Source organism: Betta splendens, chromosome 5 (genome assembly GCF_900634795.4).
Source record: "Betta splendens chromosome 5, fBetSpl5.4, whole genome shotgun sequence".
Lineage (NCBI taxonomy): Eukaryota > Metazoa > Chordata > Actinopteri > Anabantiformes > Osphronemidae > Betta > Betta splendens.
This window is the reverse complement of record NC_040885.2, coordinates 13,873,112-13,892,436: the sequence shown is the minus strand read 5'-3', so window position 1 is coordinate 13,892,436 and position 19,325 is coordinate 13,873,112. Positions and strand designations below refer to the sequence as shown.

At 48.6% G+C, this 19,325-nt stretch overlaps 1 protein-coding gene and 1 long non-coding RNA gene across 2 annotated transcripts; one reads left to right on the top strand and one right to left on the bottom strand.

Annotated features, from left to right (window-relative positions):
• Positions 1 to 4,132: 4,132 nt before the first annotated feature.
• Positions 4,133 to 12,676, top strand: dusp7 (dual specificity phosphatase 7). The gene is made up of 3 exons (XM_029149692.3): positions 4,133 to 5,069; positions 6,224 to 6,652; positions 8,545 to 12,676. The coding sequence occupies exons 1-3, from the start codon at positions 4,661 to 4,663 to the stop codon at positions 8,859 to 8,861; spliced, it is 1,155 nt and encodes a 384-aa protein (XP_029005525.1). The 5' UTR covers positions 4,133 to 4,660; the 3' UTR covers positions 8,862 to 12,676.
• Positions 12,677 to 15,920: 3,244 nt separating this feature from the next.
• LOC121202276 (uncharacterized) lies at positions 15,921 to 18,907 on the bottom strand. The gene is made up of 2 exons (XR_005897776.2): positions 18,330 to 18,907; positions 15,921 to 17,000 (listed from the first exon to the last, which is right to left on the bottom strand). It is a non-coding gene; the product is annotated as an uncharacterized LOC121202276 (long non-coding RNA).
• Between the last annotated feature and the right edge of the window lie 418 nt (positions 18,908 to 19,325).

Below are 19,325 nucleotides of genomic sequence, written 5' to 3'. Positions count from 1 at the left end.
TTCTCCTCCGCGGTGAAACAATTCCACAGAAAAAGGCTTTTTAATCTGGTTGGACCGACTGGGTCACGACAGCCATCTGCAAAGTAGCAGCAGTTTATCTGGAAACCGCTGCCTTCTGATCAGCAGGCTATCGCAAACATCTCGGTTCTGTACACGTCTGTAATTTGCGACGACTAAATATACGGTCGGAACTTTAGTCCTGAACGCCAGGATTTGTACAGTCGAAAACGCCAGCGTCTAAAGTTCTCTTGGTCGGCTCTGAATCACGCATGACCCGCGATGATTCTGCTGGTGTACTGGGCCGGCCTACTTTACAGCAGGCCGGCCCAGAAAACAAACTCAGGAGTAACTGGAGAACACCTGCCCTCCTCACAAGGTCTCACCTCGGCCGGACCTGCAGGTCCAGCTCAGCACGAACGCTCCGCCTCCTGTTGCTGCTCGTACGGTCGAAGGGATCTAAATTTTCGCCTGTATCACGTAAACTTGAAACATCTCTGGGTGAAGCCCAGAGTCCAGAGGAGCTTCACAGAAAGTGAAAGCGAAAAGAAAAGAATTTGAGAATTTCCTTATGATTTAAGCAATTGTGATTCAGGCAATAATCCAACACACTGATGCACAATAACTTGAATTGCAGCACATATTTTTGTTCCAGTCCAACCATATCAGAACCGTGTGATAACCAAATCCCACAGGTTGTGGATGTCTTTACATCCACATGTACAGTAATTACATACCTGAGTCCTGGCATGTTACATAAGCTGCCTTTATGTAACTCCGGTAGTTAAGAGGTCATTTGTGTTATTTAGGCCTAGAATAGCTGAACTAATGTTATGTTCATGTGCTGTGACTCAACTGCTGCTGGTCTGGAACAAACAGAGGGGGGAAAGCGAAACTGCAGAGGACAGAACAGATCGTTAGGAGTGTTTCATAGTGATATAATGGAGTGAAGCTGGAGGTGCAACGTACTGCACACGTAAGACTGGGTCAACACGCGGTGAGTCAACCCGCTGCTTTTACAGGCCTGCCTACGTAGAGCGCCGTGTTTGCTCTGCAGGTTGATTAGATACAGTAGGTGGTTGGAAATTAGGGACTCGCACAGAAGTCACGTTGCGTCCCCCTCCCCCCCCCATGTTAATTCAGTGATTTATTAAATAGACACTCGAGCTGGAAACAAAATCAGTCAAATGCTCTGTCTGGAGCCGCTCCAAATGTAAAGAGCAGCCGAGAGATGTGAGCGGAAAGAAAGCGCCTTCAGCCCCACAAACGCTGCAGCAACATGAGACTCTGCTCCGCTTCATGTGTTATAGGAAACTTTAATATAAGGCCAGCATCATATCTAGTAAATACATGTGTACTTAAAAGGTACCTAATGCGTATTCAAGTGTAGAATCACTCAAAGATCATTTTATCATACAAGCCTCCAATTTTAATCTCTGACTGAAAAGACTGAACTTGTTAGAGCCCGCCCCCAACTGTATGCTCTTGTTTCTGATTGGTCAGCTCCAGCGACGCTTCTAGGTCCTAAAACAAAACAAAAACAAACATCAAAAAGCACAAGTCTTGGGATTGTTTGCAAAACTGCTCTCCACTGCTGCTCTCCACATCTCTCTGTCTTTGAAGTTTTGTTTTTAATGCATTTAAAAGTGTGTTTGCTCAGTGGCTGCTCCCACTCCCACTGGAGAAATCCACATTAACGCCGGCTTGGATTCTACTTGTGTGAACACAGAGCATCTTCATTCGTTCAGCAGCGTGTGCTTACGTTGGGCAGGTGTCGTGTGTGTGTGTGTGTGTGTGTGTGTGTGTGTGTGTGTGTGTGTGTGTGTGTGTGTGTGTGTGTGTGTGTGTGTGTGTGTGTGTGTGTGTGTGTGTGTGTACCAGTCTTAGAGTCTGCATGTATTCCTTGGGTTGGATCCAAATCACGGCAGCAGTGAGGCGACATACGTGTTCCAGAATTGCGGGCGATGTGCGTGTTTGGAGGCAGAGGAAACAGCAGAGGAAATGCCAGCGCTCGTGTGGGAGAGCGGCACCTCACTCCATCACTGAGGTGAGTGGGTTTAATCCACTGCCTTAAAGAGACCTCAGACAACAAACACAGAGACAGAAACGAAGGGCTTTCCCTTTGTTTTCTTTAAAAACAACATCAATAATGCACGTGTGCGTTTGAACGACTCACAAAGAGATGGAAGTGGGTTAATTTATATTTTTTCATGATCAGGATTAATCTACAAACTTGTTTTATCTGAATGACTTTCAGCTAGAAGTATGTATGCAGTCAGGCAACGTGGGGTTTAAATCCAGAACATTTTACACTGTGAAATGGGTTTTGGAGCCGTTCCATTTGCAGTGAATGGGAGACTTTTCTTAAATGCTGGATGAGTCCCAGGATGATTCTCCAGGGATATGGGCGGGTTTTCTGGTTCAGAAATGATCAGTTGAATCCTGTTGGTGGGTGAGAAGGCTCACACGGGTCCACAAAGATCAGATCAGCCTCCATCCACTATGAGGCGTGCGCTTTATTACCATATATATTGCCCATTACACAAAGGAGGGGGCCTGGCTGGCACCAGATATCTGCCTTTGAGGGACAAAGGCAGATATGAAAAGACTGTCACCCCTCACAAAGAGCCCTAGTATTACTGACCAATGCAACCAACTGGGCTGTGGGTTCTATGCTCCGATCAGGCACAATGTTCTGACCCGACAGGTGCCATGAGTGACACTGGTTGCCTCTTCGTCATGGTACCTGTACCTGAGAGTGGTTGAGGGACGGTGTGAGGAGCACGTTCCATGGAGGCCCACGTCGTAATGTACAGGACCTCAGCTCACCTTCAGGGGCTGGTTGGGTCCATGGACCACCACAATATTAGACAGACGGCTGAGTGCTTGATTGATCACACAGCACGCAGCACGTTAACGTCAGCCAACAAGTGGTAGAGTTTCACCATGAATAATGTTCAGCTCCTCCTGAACACTTTGAAATAAGCAATGATTGTTTTGTTTACTACTGGAAAGCATTAACACACACACACACACACACACACACACACACACACACACACACACACACACACACACACACACACACACACACTCTACACACTCGTTTCAGAGAGCCTGTTGTTGTCCATGAAGGGAGTGGAAACACAAGAGCCCTAAAGTTAGTGTGTGTGTCTGTGTGTGTCTGTTTGTGTTCCTGTGTGTGTCTGTGTTTTGTTAGTGAGTGTGTGTTTGTGTGTAAGTCAGTGGGGGGGATAAAGAGCCATTGTCTGCAGCTGGTGCATCCCCCACTCTTCTTCTCTGCAGCTGTGAGGAACTCAAACGTTCCTCTTTTCCCTGTCTCTGCCTCTGACACGACCTGCTGATGCCTTATTAGGTCATTCATGGCCAAACGTAGCGACGACCCACCGACGGACCCACGGTCACAGACGGGCTCAAATAACAGCCCAGCCTGGCAAGACAATGTGTTGTCTCAATATAGTTAATATTACAGCATCCGTTTTCAAAACTGATAAATGGATGCAATAATATTTTTCAATGTTGCCTTTAAAAATATGAAAAATATAGAATAAATAATGAACACAGCAAACAATATTAAATAAAATAAGTCTATAAATAAATCTGAATGGCAACAAAAAGCTGCTGTCTGTACAGTGGTGGTAAACAAGTCTGTTCTTTTCTTGGCTGTTGCTCTCATACACTTGATCCTTTCTTAACTTTTCATGGTGTTTACAAAACACTTAAAAGAATAGAACAAATAATAGCATATTGGTCTTTTCATATTTAATGTTTTAATTATTTTGCACATCTCTAGTCTTATATTTATATTGATAGTGTTGGGATGGAAAATAAATGAACTTTGTTGTTGTTGTTGTTGTTGTTGTTGTTGTTGTTGTTGTTGTTGTTGTTGTTGTTGTTGTTGTTGTTGTTGTTGTTGTTGTTGCCCACACTCGTTCTTGCTTCTGACAGCAGCGGGCAGATGTGAGCCCTCGTGGGTTCCCGCCCGTCCCTGGGTTCGGTCCGTCCTCCGCCGTCCGGGCTGCGCTCACTGTCATGAATGGACGGTGTGTGGGACCAGCGTGAGCGCCCGTGAGCGTCGAGCGGCTCTGCGCCTTTAACTGCGCGCGCTCCTCCCTCCGCTCAGTGACAAACCCGCAGAGCCTCTTGAACGCATCCAGTGGAAATGACAAACCAGAGGCGCTCCGCGGGCCAGCGCGTCAAATCACTGTAATCATGGCTTCTAGCGACGGCACCTCATCCGAAAGTCTCCTCCGGAAACAGTAGCGAGGCATCCTCGGTGGGGTTTTTTTCGGATTTGCGGACGCCTTAGAATTTGGACCGGTGTCGGCAAATGGACGTCGATGGACTGGAATGAAAGCTTCACTTCTTCTACCGGACTGACGAACGGAGGAAAGGAGCCTCTGCATGTTCAAGTTTCCTGCTCCGGCCGGAGGGGAATCGCTGCGTGCGTGTTGGACGCGCGTGGAAGCGTGCGTCGGGTGCGTGTGTGTGTGTGCGTGCCCGCCGGAGCAGCGGTAGCGCGAGCGGCGGCGGCGGCGGCGGCGGAGAGAGGGAAGTTTAGCGCCGCGATTTGCCTCCTCTCCTCCTCGGCTCGGTGGGTTCTCATGTCGCGGCGGGGGACGGGCGGACCCACGCTTCCCTCATGAAAACTAACCATCCGTGGAGCGGCTCCGCGATCGTGACTGTGACGGCGATGTCGAGCAAGAGCGCGGAGTGGCTGCAGGAGGAGCTGGAGTCCGGGGTCGGCGCCCTGCTGCTGCTGGACTGCAGAGCCCACGAGCTGTACGAGTCCTCGCACATCGAGTCGGCCATCAACCTGGCCATCCCGGGGCTGATGCTCCGCCGGCTGAAGAAGGGCAACCTGCCCATCCGCTCCATCATCCCCAACAACGAGGACAAGGAGAAATTCGTCAAGCGCTGCAAGACGGACGTGGTGGTGCTGTACGACGACGCGGCGCCGGAGCGCCAGGAGTCCGGCATCGGCAGCTCCGTGCTCGGGCTGCTCCTGCAGAAGCTGCGCGACGACGGGTGCAAGGCGTTCTACCTGGAGGGTGAGACGCTTCGATTCATAAAAACGACCGACGTCGCGCTCAGACGCGTACGTTACCGACGGCCGTATGCGTTAGATGGTGTTTAGGTGCAGCTGCTCTAACAGTGTGTGGTCTGCTTTAGGTGTGAAGACGCGTTTGGAGTATTTCAATGTGACAGCGTGGCGGCATTCGATTCGAGTCCGGCTACGAGCGACTGTTTACAAACTGAAGTTGGGTCATTTTTGACTTAAAAATGTTTTAGCAGCAATTTCTCGTCCATAATTACAAGAAACACGGTGTAACCACCACAGTTGAGCCACTCTTTCACTGTTCAGGCGTTATGAACTTTGACAGAGCAGTGTGTTTTTTTTATTCTCATTAGGTCGGAATTCGTTTAATTATACCTGACGTAACTGAAAAGTGCAGCAGCGTCCTGCGTTTTCATACGCGGAGCTCGCGCAAATATGTTTTCAATTAAATGGTGCAGAAACGGCCCCGCCATGTTGTTGCTGCTCCAGGAAAAGGCAGGCGGGTTTTTTTTTTTTTTTTTTTCATGAATGAACGGGGAGACGAAGAGACGACGACGACGCGCAGCGGATCCACCGCAGCGCCAGAAACGAGCGGGCGCGCGTCTCAGCGGGGGTCGTTCCAAACAGACGGGGTCGCGTCGGGTTTCTGTTTTGACGCTAAACGTTTCGCCGGAGTCGTCGGCCGAGCTGCCATTCACAAAAAAAACCCGCTGAGCAGAGCTGCGCGGCGCAGAGAGCAGGACGCTGCCGCCGCAGGTCCCCGGGGCGCAGCATTTCTCAATGGAGCACATCTGTCCGGCCTGTTATTCACAATGACGTTATGCTCATATTATCTGCCATGTGGCGTTCAGGTACATGGAGGTTTCTTCAATGTAATGGTTCTATTTATAAAAAATACCTTTTATTGAATCGTCCAGTTTTGTTGCTCACTTACACACTTGCACACTGCATATGATTCCTTTATATGTTTATTATAATTTGCTTAGTTTTTTATTACCACACATTTCTCAGTGGTGACTTTTGTTCATAGTATTATTCAATGCAAGTGTTAATTTTTCCAGGTTCACCCTGGTGATGATGCGTAATTGACACTCCCTGGTTTCATCACAGCGCTGACCTTTCATTTGTCTTTTCCTCGCGCTCCAGGGGGCTTTAACAAGTTCCAGTCGGAGTATCCGGAGCACTGCGAGACCAACCTGGACTGCTCCTGCCCCAGCAGCTCCCCCCCGGCCTCCGTTCTGGGCCTGGGAGGACTCCGCATCAGCTCCGACTGCTCGGACGGGGAGTCCGACCGCGAGCCCAGCAGCGCCACGGAGTCGGAGGGCAGCCCGCTCCCCAGCAACCAGCCGGCGTTCCCCGTCCAGATCCTGCCCTACCTGTACCTGGGCTGTGCCAAGGACTCCACCAACCTGGATGTGCTCAGCAAGCACAACATCAAGTACATCCTCAACGTGACGCCCAACCTGCCCAACATGTTCGAACACGAGGGGGACTTCAAGTACAAGCAGATCCCCATCTCTGATCACTGGAGCCAAAACCTCTCGCAGTTTTTCCCTGAGGCCATTTCATTCATTGGTGAGTAGAAGCAGAGGGTTCAGCACGGTCACTTAGTCTTCACTTTATTGACGGAGCTGAGTTTATTAAAAATGCTCATGTTGTACAGTATAAAAGTGATCAGATACTGTGTTTGTCTGACTAGTTCAACCACTTATTCTTCCCTTTGTTTAAATAATATGGTTTTAAATAGAAGGAAGTTTATTCGGTAATATACAGGACACATGCAAACGTTATAGGGACTCACAGAACCACTGGTTGAATTCATAAAATCTATGAAGATCCTCACGTCAGGAGCCAAATGCAGGTTGTGTTTTTATTTTCTGCTTGAGGAATCACTTAAATGTTAATCAATTATCAGTGTCGGGCTGATATTAGGGACACATGTCTGGTTTTTATTGTATTCCATATATTCTAGTTGTCGGTTATGAGATTCATTATTTGGCCTGAAAAATATAGGAAAATGGTAAAAAATCAGATGTTTACAAAGGTCGTGTTAACTGTAAATCTTTAAACTGTCCAATCAATAGTCCAAAATATATTCTGTTCCAAAGGCCGAGAAAGCTGAGCTTTTAGTCAAAGTCAGTAATCTGTTAGTTAACGTGGCAAAACATTGGCTGCTGTTTAGTTCTTAGTCATTTCGGAACATTTCCACTCTGCCAGCGTTCTTTCAGTTTTCAGTAACAGGTTTGTGAAAGCGGTTTAGTTTAGCCACACACACACAGTCAGCTGCCTGTTTTTAACCATTACTGATAAAATACGAATGCAAAAAAAAAAAACAAAAAAGCAGAAGCCATGAATAAAACATGGCCACGGATTCTTTGAGAATGAGGTCATCCTGAAGCCTCATGGATTTCACCCCAGTAAAACATCCTTTCCGGTCTTCTGCAGCCTCGTCCCGTTTTTCATTCTCCGCCACTATTCCCATCATTTCTCGTGATGTAACTCCCAGAGAATGAGTAAATTCCCTGTGTGATGACTCAGAGCCAAGGCATTTGTGCTCGTCTTGGATTGTGCAGACCCCCCACATTATTCTTCCTTTCATTTTTCTAAGAGTAATACTTTGCATCCGCTTCGGTGGGAGGAAGTGTGACATATGCCAGAGCCAGAGGTCGTGGCAGATTTAGGTCATGCTGATGTTGAATGGAGCCGGCTGTAAAGTGCAGGGATTACATCAGATCTTTTTGGTAACCGCAGGGTAATTACGGGTAAAAAGAGAGAAACCGGAGCTGGGAAGAGGAGGAGACGCGAACCTGCGCTGTCCTGCTGTAATCTAGATTCCATAAATATCCGGCCTGATGGTTGGAGCTTGTTTTCATGCACTCAGGAATGAGAACGGACAGAGATTTGACGCGTCGTGTCAAATAGTCTGACAGAGACGCCTCGGGACTTGCTGTGTTTTTGAGGTGATGTAATGGCGCGCGGTCTAAAGTTCGGGCCGCGGATCAGCTTCCGAGACGCGTCGAGTCTCCTGACGAGGACGTTCGGCCCCTTCTCATCGTGGCCAGCGAGCGCACGTCACGTAGAAATTTAATTCGGCATCCGCTTTGAGCCGACTGACCCCAATCCTACGACGAGAGGTGCAGGCAGGGCGAGCGAGGGGAGGATGAAAGGGGGAGAGAGAGAGGAAGGGAGCACCTCACTCTCGCTCTAATGGCCTCCAGTGATGCAAGTGCAGGAAGGTGCTTGGATGTGGCCTGTTAATAATGGAAGACGTTGCTCGGGTTTTTTTTTTCTGCGAACCGAGCGGGAGGGAGGCGGAAGGAAACGTAAGCTGGCTGTTTTGGAGAATAGGTCATTCAGGGTGTTAAATAATAAATAATGTAGTACCTCTTTTTGCTAAAGTGGCTAATTGTTGGTTGCTCACTGACGTTCTCTGCTCTCCTCCCTCCTGTTTCCGGCTCCGGCCTCAGACGAGGCGCGCTCCAAGAAGTGCGGCATCCTGGTGCACTGCCTGGCCGGCATCAGCCGCTCGGTGACCGTCACGGTGGCCTACCTGATGCAGAAGCTCAACCTGTCGCTCAACGACGCCTACGACTTCGTCAAGCGCAAGAAGTCCAACATTTCCCCCAACTTCAACTTCATGGGCCAGCTGCTGGACTTTGAGCGGACGCTGGGCCTCAACAGCCCCTGCGACAACCACTCGGCCTCCCCCACGCACGACCAGCTCTTCTTCACCACCCCGACCAATCACAACGTGTTTCAGCTGGACACGCTGGAGTCCACATGAGAATTGGAGGGCGGTGGGTGTGTGCGTGTGGGGGGGGGGGGGTTCCGTCCCCTGTTTGAGGAGAGGTGTCAAGATGGTGGTATTACCATGGCAACAAGTGGCGGCACCGCAGGGGAGCAGCCAGATTTAACGAATGTTTTTGCCTCCTGGGGCTCGTTGTGCGCGAGCCGGGCCACGGAGCAGGACGGGGGAGCCCGTATTTGCCATGTTAAAGGGGAAGGGGAGCGTTTGAGGTCCTGAACCCAGAGAGGGGAACTGACAGATGGGTTTACGCGGGGCATCCTTCTCAGAGTGCACTGATTCAAGGGAGGACGACCCCCCGTCTCTTGTGACAAAAAGGCGATAAGGAGACTCAACGGACTGACAAAGCCAGCGAAGGTCACAGCTTCATACAAAGATAGGAACACGGAAAAACTACAGCGCTCAACCTTTGGAGACAACTACGTCCTCTCTGTCTTTCTGTCTCAGCTCTCGAGGTGAGCTGACCGGTGCCAAGTGGAGAATCCAGGATTTACTCATAGGAAATCTTGCTCTACTGAATGCAGAGCTTTTAAAAACCAAGGAATTTTAATACGTACACACACACACACACACACACACACACACACACACACACACACACACACACACACACACACACACACACACACAAAGTAAGTATGTTTGTACTGTATGTACTGGATGTATGTCAACATGCATAGCAGAAAATGTACGGGCAGTCCTTGACAAATTCAGTATGTCTATATGCATTTTTGTATATTTTTGTGTACATTTACGCACAAATCTATACCTTATAAGTATATACGTATAGAAATCTTACCTTTGTCCAAAAACAAAGTAATCTAATCCTATAATGGCTTAAGAGATTGTAATACTAAGAGGGGAATGGGTGAGGTGGCGCCAACAACGGGGGGGACATTTTCTTGATATTCCTGCTTCTGTTCTTCTTCCTCTCCGTTTCTTTTAATATTTTAATGACCCAAAGCAGTTTGCACAGTGGCTTAGCCATCACGTTATTGGCACTTGGAGCCGGTGCTGAAAGCAGCCAGATAAAGAGACATTCAGAGAAGAGGAGGCGAAAGACGGGAGGCCAGTCCCAGGCTGCGACGAGGGCCGACAGCTGCGCGGTGCGGCGGGGAGGGCGCAGGACTGTGGGCGGGGCTCCGGGGCCTCCAGGGGCGGGGTCCTGTGGCCCCCAGGGGCGGGGCTACGGGGCGGGGCTCCGGGGGCGGGGCTTGGGCCAGACGCCACCGCGGCCGCGCTGGCTTTTAGGGATAGTTATAGATTCAAAAGTGCTTGGGTACGATTCGCCGTTTGGCCGACTCTGCAAGTTCCCGCTTCCTGCTTCCTTCCCCATATGACTGTTGATGCCGTTGCCTAATGAGAAGTGCGGGGTGTTTCCAGCAGCGGTTTTGATGATTTTAGAGAAAACTCAACTTCCTCTGAGTTTGTTACGACACGGCCCTGCGTGTTTTGACAAACGGGTTCCTAACGGCTCGGCAGCCGGTGAGGTCAGGGCCGCTGTTGTGGATACGAAGTGCTGTTGACAATGACGGGCCGCTTGGCTTAGCAACCTCAGGCTCAAACCCCCAAACCTTTGTATTGGAGACTTTTGTTTCGAAGGCGTTGGCCTGTCTTCGGTTCTCTCTACAGATATTTGCCAAAAAGGGACTCCAGGCCCGGGGACAGTGATTGCAATCTGATCTTAGTGTTGGGGTTGTGGTGCGGCGAACTGGGACTGGCCTCAGCTACAAACTGCACTTAGCTATTCGAAATAGCATCAGGTCCCTTAACTGCATCAGTGAAAACAGAAAGGAAAGAGACCGCCCACTCATCAAAGAAAGGTTCCGGTGGATTCACCCTTAAGCCTTGGGTATGAAATGAAAAGTATATTTAACACAAATAGATATATACAGTATATATTATAGAGCTAATAGTAAACAGATCTATATTATTTTGTATACTGAGCATGCTGTGCTACTGTATGCTCTCTAACAGCAGACGTAACCACGGGTGGGATGTTGCTTTAAGAGGCAGGTCAATGAACGTTGGAGCCGTTTTTTTACTGCTGCCGTTGCTGCACGGCGGCGGCAGCTTGTGGCCAAGGAGTTTTCTGAGACCCCGTCCACATCAGTGGTCCTGTGTCTGTCTGACACTGGGCTTCATGGAACAACATTGTTCCGCCCCTATTATTTTTTTAATTATTCGTAAGTCTTTCTAATAAACACACAAACATGGCGTTGAATGCAGACGCTTCAATGTTTAAACTTTGGAGGCATTTCAATCAACTGCACGTCTTCTGGCTTGTGGAAGCTTGAAATGTGACTTAGTCCCTAAAATACTCTCCAATGACCATATTTTTTTTAAACTACAGTACATCTCTGAGCAGAGATGTGGACGGGGTCACAATCAGACACCAGGCACTGGTTTTCTGACAGGACAGCAGTTTGCATCTGAAAAAGGGTTGGTTTTAACTGGCCTTATATAATCTTTTAACTTGTTTCTAATGCTGACTGTTCAATACTCTTTGTATCTCACTTTAGAAAAAAAAATCTGTAAAGAAATGAGACGTTTGTTATCTGTTATTTGAATCAGAACATGGTGAGCTGTCTTTTTACCGTAACAGGTCGCGCAACGTCCTTTTTGTTACTCTGCAATATATGGAAACACCTTTTTTTGCAGTATTTTGTAGATTCAGAACCTCAAAATTTTTAAATTCTTCTTCTTTTGTACTATATTCTATATAATGATATGAGATCCAGCTTGATTACGGCTTGTAGACTGAAGTAACTTTTCACCTGGGGTGTCCGACGTGAAAAGGAAAGGCCCTCGTTGTCACAGCCAGAGCTGTGGTTCAGCATGTCAGTTTGATTCACAGTAGACCATTACACCCCCCGGCATAAATAATTACAAGGTCTGTCTTGTTTTGATATAACGTGCTCTATGCTATTCCTGTGGCCTTTCAATATGAAGATATATCTAAGTATATATATATATATGTTATGACTTTATGCAATTGTTTCTGTCCTATTGAGCATCAGAGATAAAAATAAGTACCATGCTTTATTGGACTTCCTCGTCTGGAGTCTCATCCCAACCACAATAAGGAAACACTGAGGATCACTTGCACCCTAGGATTGAAATATATTTCAGTACAAAGCTTTTCTATTTAAAAACAATACGGTTAATTTTAAGCTGCTTTCTTGTGTGTGTGTGTGTGTGTGTGTGTGTGTGTGTGTGTGTGTGTGTGTGTGTGTGTGTGTGTGTGTGTGTGTGTGTGTGTGTGTGTGTGTGTGTGCGCGCGCGCGCGCGCGCGTGCGTGTGTGTGTCTTTGTAACAATGAAAGAGAAATCACGTCTTTTTCTCTGTTTGTAAATTTGCCAGATCACGGGAACGGCCGTTTCCGTGTCCTTAAACTTGTAGCTACATATTGGTGAGAATGTGCGTGGGGGAGGGCGGGGGCGGCGGGCGGGGGCGGACGGGCGGCGTTGAAGACACAAAGCGAAAGGAAAAGCGGATGATTTCAAAATGTTTACCTCAATGAGGATTTTTTCAGGGATTTTTTTGACAATGCATCTTGCATCGTGTTACAGCTTCGAACACATGTTGAATAGCTGTTTTGTATTGTGCTGTACAAAGTTTTTAAATAGATGCAATCTGTCTGTGTGTGAAAACAAGGGGCATGTTAACCGGGACAGTTTCACCTCTTCTGTCTATGAAGGAAACACCGTGGACCCTACGTATTGTACAGTGTATGGATACAACACAAGACATGTTTATACCGCAAATAAATATTGAAATATTTTTTTCTTTAATATCTGCTTTACTCTCTGTGCTTTGACTCCACTTTAAGTCAGCATTTAAATGAACTTAGTGCATAATCATCACATTTGACTGAAGACAGATACTGAACCGTTTTGATATTTATGACATTCATATTTCTCTGTTATGAGGTTGATGATGTATGGATATTCCCGACCGGCCTTTTCTAAAGACCTGAATGAACCTTGGAGCGCGGAGCTCGGCAGGTTCGGCTCCTCTCGTCGTCCACGGTCTCACGCTGCTCCTCGCCGGCTCCGTCGCGCTGCGTCTTTGCTGTGGTTTCCAGGGTTTCTGACGGCGACGCACGGCGCTGCTTAGACCGAAACTCTGCCACTTCCCGTCTCGAACGTTCACATTTACCATAAAAGCTCTGACACGAGCCACGTAAACAACTTTGATCTAACCCAGCGTGAGGTCTCTTAATAATAATAATAACTCCTATTTTTAATCGAGTTCTTAGCGAGAACTGAAAACTGAAGTTGCCTGAGACATTCTTCATCTAACTGTGATGCTGGGTTGGTTTTACACCGTATCAGACTATTCCCATCATTTGTTTTTCTTTTCTTATTCTACTTCAACAAACTAGATAATCTTGTAATTTGAGCCTGACAGTAGTTGTGTTGGCAGCCTTGGCTCTTCCTGTATCAGTTAGCTGCTTCCCAGTCCAGTAAACACACACAGTAAATAGCATAAACACTAACACAAGTACTTACAGCGTCTTATTCTGTCATTTGAATGGCTTTTATACTGTAACAAACCATCCAGAGTCCAGTATCCAGTATCTGTGCTGCTACATAACCTTCCCAGTCTTTACTGTCCAATCATTCATAACTGTGAGAAGAAAGATGACAGTGAGGGAGCGTATCAGCAAAGGAGGGAAGCAAGAAGCTGCAAAAACCCTCTTAAAGACAGCAGAGCCGAGCTATAAATATCCCCCGTTCCTTCAGCGCCGTCCTCGCTTCCCTTCCCTCTTCCTTCCGTTCTCCCACCGCTCGCTCCACCGCAGAGAGGGCGTCAAAGCGAGTCGGGAGCGAGGGCCGCGTCGGGGACGGGCGACGCGTCCGAACTGTCATTTGCAGAGGCCAAAGCTGAGTTCATGAAGAGCGGGGACGGTGGGATGAAGCCGGTGCCAACGCTGTGCCGCCTTTGCCACTAAATGCTGTGTGTGTGGGTTTGAAGAGCCGCTCTTCACAGATCGCTTTTACTGCAGCACCATTATCACCCAGAGCTCACGGAGCGATTTGATCGTCTACAGTACATCCATTGTTCAGTTACATCACACCTTTAAGAAAGGGTCTATATCTCCTTTTTTTTATGAATAACGCAAACACCTGAGTCTGATCTATATTTTATAGTTCTAGCTTTCCAGCCTGGAGGGTTCTGAGCCTCCTCCGAAATCAGATGTCGGTTTTATTCTCGTGTTTCACGTGTTCACAGGCAAACGGGCCACAAAAGCCAGGTGTTGGTAGACTGGGATTCTTCAATGCCCATCGTCTGTTCAGGCGCGTTTTGGAGGCGAAGCATCACATTGTCAGACATTTCCTGCGTGTCTTGACAGGTGCTGCCTTGACTCGGACTCGTTCTGAAATTCCTCCGGGTGAGTTGCAGCCGCCGTGAATGAACAGGAAGCTGCGGCGCTGCGAGGCCTGCGTGGGAGACGCGCCGCGCGTGTCACTGCGCTTCAGGGCGTCCGACACCGGGGATCTGCCGCGGCACGTTCCTTTTCCACTCGCGGTGTCAGTCGGCCGTTGCAGCAACCGTCCTCGGCAGGAATGCGGTTGTGTTGCAGTCGCGGGTGCAAACAGACCGCCGCCCACGGAACCGCGTTTCCCAACGCTTCCCCTCTCAGCAACGGCAGGTACCAACAGGCCGCCGGCGAAGAACGCGCCTGCGTCCGGCGTTGGTGAGACGTCCCGTGGGTTCTCGCTCTGACTGACAGGACGGGGCCGCGCTTCCAAAGCGCTTTTTATGTATTTGTTGGCTTAACTTCAGTCTAATGCATGAGGTGGAGTACGATGTTGAGATGAGTTAGAGCAAGAAAAGAAGAACACAAGAAAAAGTAAACACAACAAACACACAACACATCAATCTAGTACTATAAAATACACATCAAACATGCTTGAAGTTGTGTGTTTACAGCTGATGTGAAGTTGCCGGACGTCCAGACGTGCTAATGATTAACATCTACTGGAAACAGGAAGCTCACAGTCGTCCGCCGTGTTAAAGTCCAAAGTTAATGTGGCTGAATGTGTCTTCAAACGCGTCGTCTGACTTCTTTGACCCCGGTCCCTGTTTTTTGGCACCGACTCATTCCCCCTGTTCCCGTAAGAACCGCATGGCTGATCCTCCAGAGACCAGCAGGTTGAGCGTAAAGCAGGCGAACGGCGAGCGTGTGGAAGAAACGGCGCTAATCATTAACACAGCGACGCTAGCGTAGCGAGAACATGAGCAGGTCCATCACTGTGAAGACCATCAGTAGCAGTAAGTTAAAATGCTCTGACTGGAACAATAGCGTCATTCTTAGGTCACAGCTTCTACTCTGGCACGTTGATCTCATCCCCACACCATTAGATGAGACACAAGACGAGCAGGTCACAGATACCTGTGTGGTTTGGTGGCAAACTCAGCGAACACATACCTGAAAAGACAAAGCCACTAATCACCCACAACAGTAAAAGGCTCGGCTGGTGTAAATGCTGAGTCAGCGTGGGAGACCATTAGTCCTGTTCCAGCCTGGCAGCTGTCAGAACACACAGTGCATCCTCGAGCTGCTCCAGTGTGTGTGTGTGTGTGTGTGTGTGTGTGTGTGTGTGTGTGTGTGTGTGTGCTCCAGTGTGTGAGCGGCCGCAGGTGCCAAGGTGAGTGTTTGACTTTGACCCTGTCCTCGTTGAGCTAACGCATGCGGCCTGCTCTTATCTCTTCGACCCCGGTGACCTCCTCAGGAGGCCGTGGGTGTATTTGCTGTATTCTACGTATTTAGGAGCCACAGCTTTTTGACGGGCGGAGCTTGAAAGTGGGCGTCCGCCCCCACCCGTGGCCCTCTGTTGGACCGGAGGCCCGCCTCCCGTCTGATTGACAGCTCGGATCATTTTACTCACAAGAAGCTTTTTCAAGTATTATGTCGATGACTCAGTCACACGTTGTGGATTTCTCTCGGCTGCTTTTTAGTAGCTATTGACTCATTTTAAGTTCCATGTAGTGAAGCCTGACTTCTACGTTGATGAGCCACAATCATCGTTTAATCTTTATCGGCCTTTTAATCTTTAATCCCTGCACAACATGATTTACACACGTCTGGGTGAAGGTGAGGAGCCGGTCGGGCAAATAAAGTCCACATCCGCTTCAAGTTAACGTGTAACTACAGCGGCTGATTACCACACTCCAGTGAGTGATTGGGGGACGGGAACAAGGTGCCGATCGCCCATGAGCAAAACGTGTGTGGCATTAGGCCAAAACACCCTGAAACGTCCAGTCTCGCTGTTGATTCGCATTATTTTAGCCCCAATAAACACAGGTCATTCCCATTTATTCACATTCAACTGCAAGGTGAACATTATTGGGTCGTTTTTCAGGCAGCAAGCGGTGCAAACCCAGATATGCTGCTCGTTCCTGCGTTCCTGAATGATGAGCGGAGCCCTGTGATCTTCTCCCCAGAGTCTTATTAGCAGACCATTAACTCCCTTTAACCGCTCCACTCATTTCTGCTGCACCTTTCCGGCCTGAGACCGCTCCGGCGCTGCCGTCTCACCCCGGCTGCTCCTCCGAGACAGACGGCTAAATTAGAAATGATTGGTGGATGTGAGTCGGGCCTGTGCATCAGGATGAACTTCACCGCTGAAATCACGGCATTTGTATGCGACACCAGCGCGCTCCTGCCTTCAGATCGCTGTTGTACGCAGTGGAGAGCAGGTCTGTGGGAACGGACGCGGAGTCTATTTGCATCCTCTGGCCTCAGGCCCACGGAGGACCAGGGACCGAAGCCTGCGTGCTGGTGGAGCGGACTCCACTGTACATGCGTTCACTGCAGCGAGAGGCCAAGTGGAGTGTTGTAACAGCGATGTTAGCGCTTTACAGGCTGCAACTCATTTCACGTCAGGGACCTGAGAGACAACATGCTTGTTCTTTTGTTGAAGACAACGGATGATGAAAAAGATGCCGAGTCAGGGATCTGTCTGAGCGCCCTGTGTCCCCGTCTGCGTATGTGTGTTGCAGCTTCTGCTTCTCTTCTTTAACCATAGTGACCACTGTGTCGCAGGTCGCGACCTTCTGCCTGTGTCTCTGCCGCTGTGGCGTTTACACAGCGCCCATCGCTCTCAGCTGCAGAGAGAGAGAGAGAGAGAGAGAGAGAGAGAGGCGGGGAAGTGGACATAAAAATAAAATTTCAGCCCGATCCGTGTGAGGATAACAGAGTTCTCCTTTGCTGTTGCCATGGTAACCGGCGGCAGGAAGGAAGTGAGGTTGTTGCCGAGCTCAGCGGGACCGAGTGAATGATTCCAACTTCAGCACGTTTGTGTGTGTGTGGCTTTGCGTTTCGTGGATTCACGGGGCTGGTGAAGTTGAGACGCACTCATTTTCACCTGCATGTGATTCGTCAGAAGGATTAAAATGCCATTCATGCATTTGCTAAAACACGTTCATACAGTCGACCATCAATCAACGGATCCCTTAGCAGCTACACAGGTCGGGTTCTACACCTGAATGTAGCCTGTACAGCCTGGAGCAGGTGGGTGCTGCTCTAAATATGACTTAAATTAATAAATAAACACAAATGTGTTTTTGTAATCATCTGTCTCATGTCTGATTTATTTAGTTCTGCCATATTTGAGCAGTAATTGCGGGATGGGCTGCAAATAGCTTAGAACCGTAAAGTATTTTAGCCCTTGTTCGTCACAGTGAGGTCCGTTCTGTCAAAGCTACTCCAAGTGGAACGTCTCCTATGAGCGGTTGCTCCTTATTAGCTATTAGTGGTGGAAAGCGCTCAGCTCGGCGCTCTGACCCCATTAGATCATCTGTCTGCTCTCATAATCAGGCCTCTGCAGCCTCCCACTGACCCAAACGGAGCTGCGGGGCCCAAATCGAGCGGCCGAAGCGCTCGGCCGGGTGGCCCAGTGGGTCACTCGTCCGGCACAGGGGAAACGCTGAGCAGAGCAGAGGCTTCCTTTTCTGCTTGGGTGCTGATATTCTCTATCAGAAGTTGGACTTTGAACTCACCATCCGATGAGGCACCGGGTCAATTTCTCTCCCAGGGATCAGTACTGCAGCGAAGCTTTTTATAGCACCTTTAGCAGCATTTAGTTGAGATGTCACTGTTACACTGTAACTTGAAAATAAACCGTTTTAAAATACTGCACTGGTGTTTATTGGTGTTTTGTCTATGAGAAGCATTAAAGCACATCTGCAGATATGCAGTAAATCCTGCTGAGGTAAAACGAGGCCCGAGTTACTCGTGTGTTGAGTAACAGCTGCTTCCTGTGTCAATAACAATCTTTAAAACTGCTTAATCACTTATTCCTGTTCAGCTGAAGCAGATAATAGTCTTTCTGCTCTGACCCAACTCTAAAAGCCTGTGTTGTTCCGCATATGAAGGCTAAACTGAGTTGTGTTGCATAACTCAACCTCCACTCGTTATTCAGATTTTACACTCACCAGCGTCTTCTGTTCCTCGTTCCGAGGTCTAATGTCGCGCTCGCTGAACAGATCAGATTCCCCCAAAGCACGAGCGTCTTTCCCACCGACAGATCTCACATTTGCCCCCCGCGAATGAGAGCGATGTCTCGCTCAGACACGATGTGTTTCACAGCTCACACAAAGACTGACCCTGAGCTCTGTCCTCAAGAAAGGCAATGCTGCAGAAGGTTTATTCATAGTGCAGTTCTAAAATAGCAGCTCTGATGAAGAGTAGGAATAAAGGTGTTGCGTAATAATCGCTCGACTGCGCTCGCCAGAAAGTCATCGAATATTTGGATTCCTGCTAGAAATGCAGCCGGTGGATGAATGGCCCTCTAACAGTTTTACCTCCACAACCTCGTCTATTATAGTTTTACTCCTGGGAGGTGGAGTCAGATCAACGCCTGGATACGTTCTGCAGCGTCTGTGTGTCCAGTCCTTGGGTCTGATGCGCCTCAGGACAGAAGGACAGAAGGTTGGAGTCAGGTGATCTTCACCTCTAAGAACAACACAGACGTTTCCTTCTTCATTTGACTGTGACATCCCAGAGGATGTGGTGCGATTCAAAGCAGTTGAATGCGTGACCCGGGATCCTTCCTCGTGAAGCTGCTGATCCCACCAGCAAAGTGGCTACGGAGCTGGTTTTTACCAGTAATGAGGGGAAAACCAGTTTAATGATGAGTGGGGATCATTTTAAAGTCTTAATGAACAAACTGTGGAGGTGAACGCGCACAGGCTGCATGTAAAGCGCTTTGTTAGCGACGAGTACGTGCGTCGAGGAACCGAGACAAGACGAGGGCTCTGGTGGATTCAAAATAATCATGAATGTTCTTTCCACATTGTAATCTCATTATGTGCTCACAGGGTGTTCTTGTCTCATTCAAACACTCTTAATTGTCCCTGTGGCTAATTCATCCCCCGTCACTCGCCTTTTTTTCCCATTAAGCAACGTGTCCTGTTGTTTTCTTTTTTTTT

Excerpts from the sequence above, each read along its gene's own strand:
- dusp7 (XM_029149692.3), top strand. The coding sequence starts at position 4,661 with ATGAAAACTAACCATCCGTGGAGCGGCTCCGCGATCGTGACTGTGACG. Across the intron at positions 5,070-6,223 it reads CAAGGCGTTCTACCTGGAGG|GGGGCTTTAACAAGTTCCAG; the intron begins GTGAGACGCTTC and ends CTCGCGCTCCAG. Across the intron at positions 6,653-8,544 it reads TGAGGCCATTTCATTCATTG|ACGAGGCGCGCTCCAAGAAG; the intron begins GTGAGTAGAAGC and ends CTCCGGCCTCAG.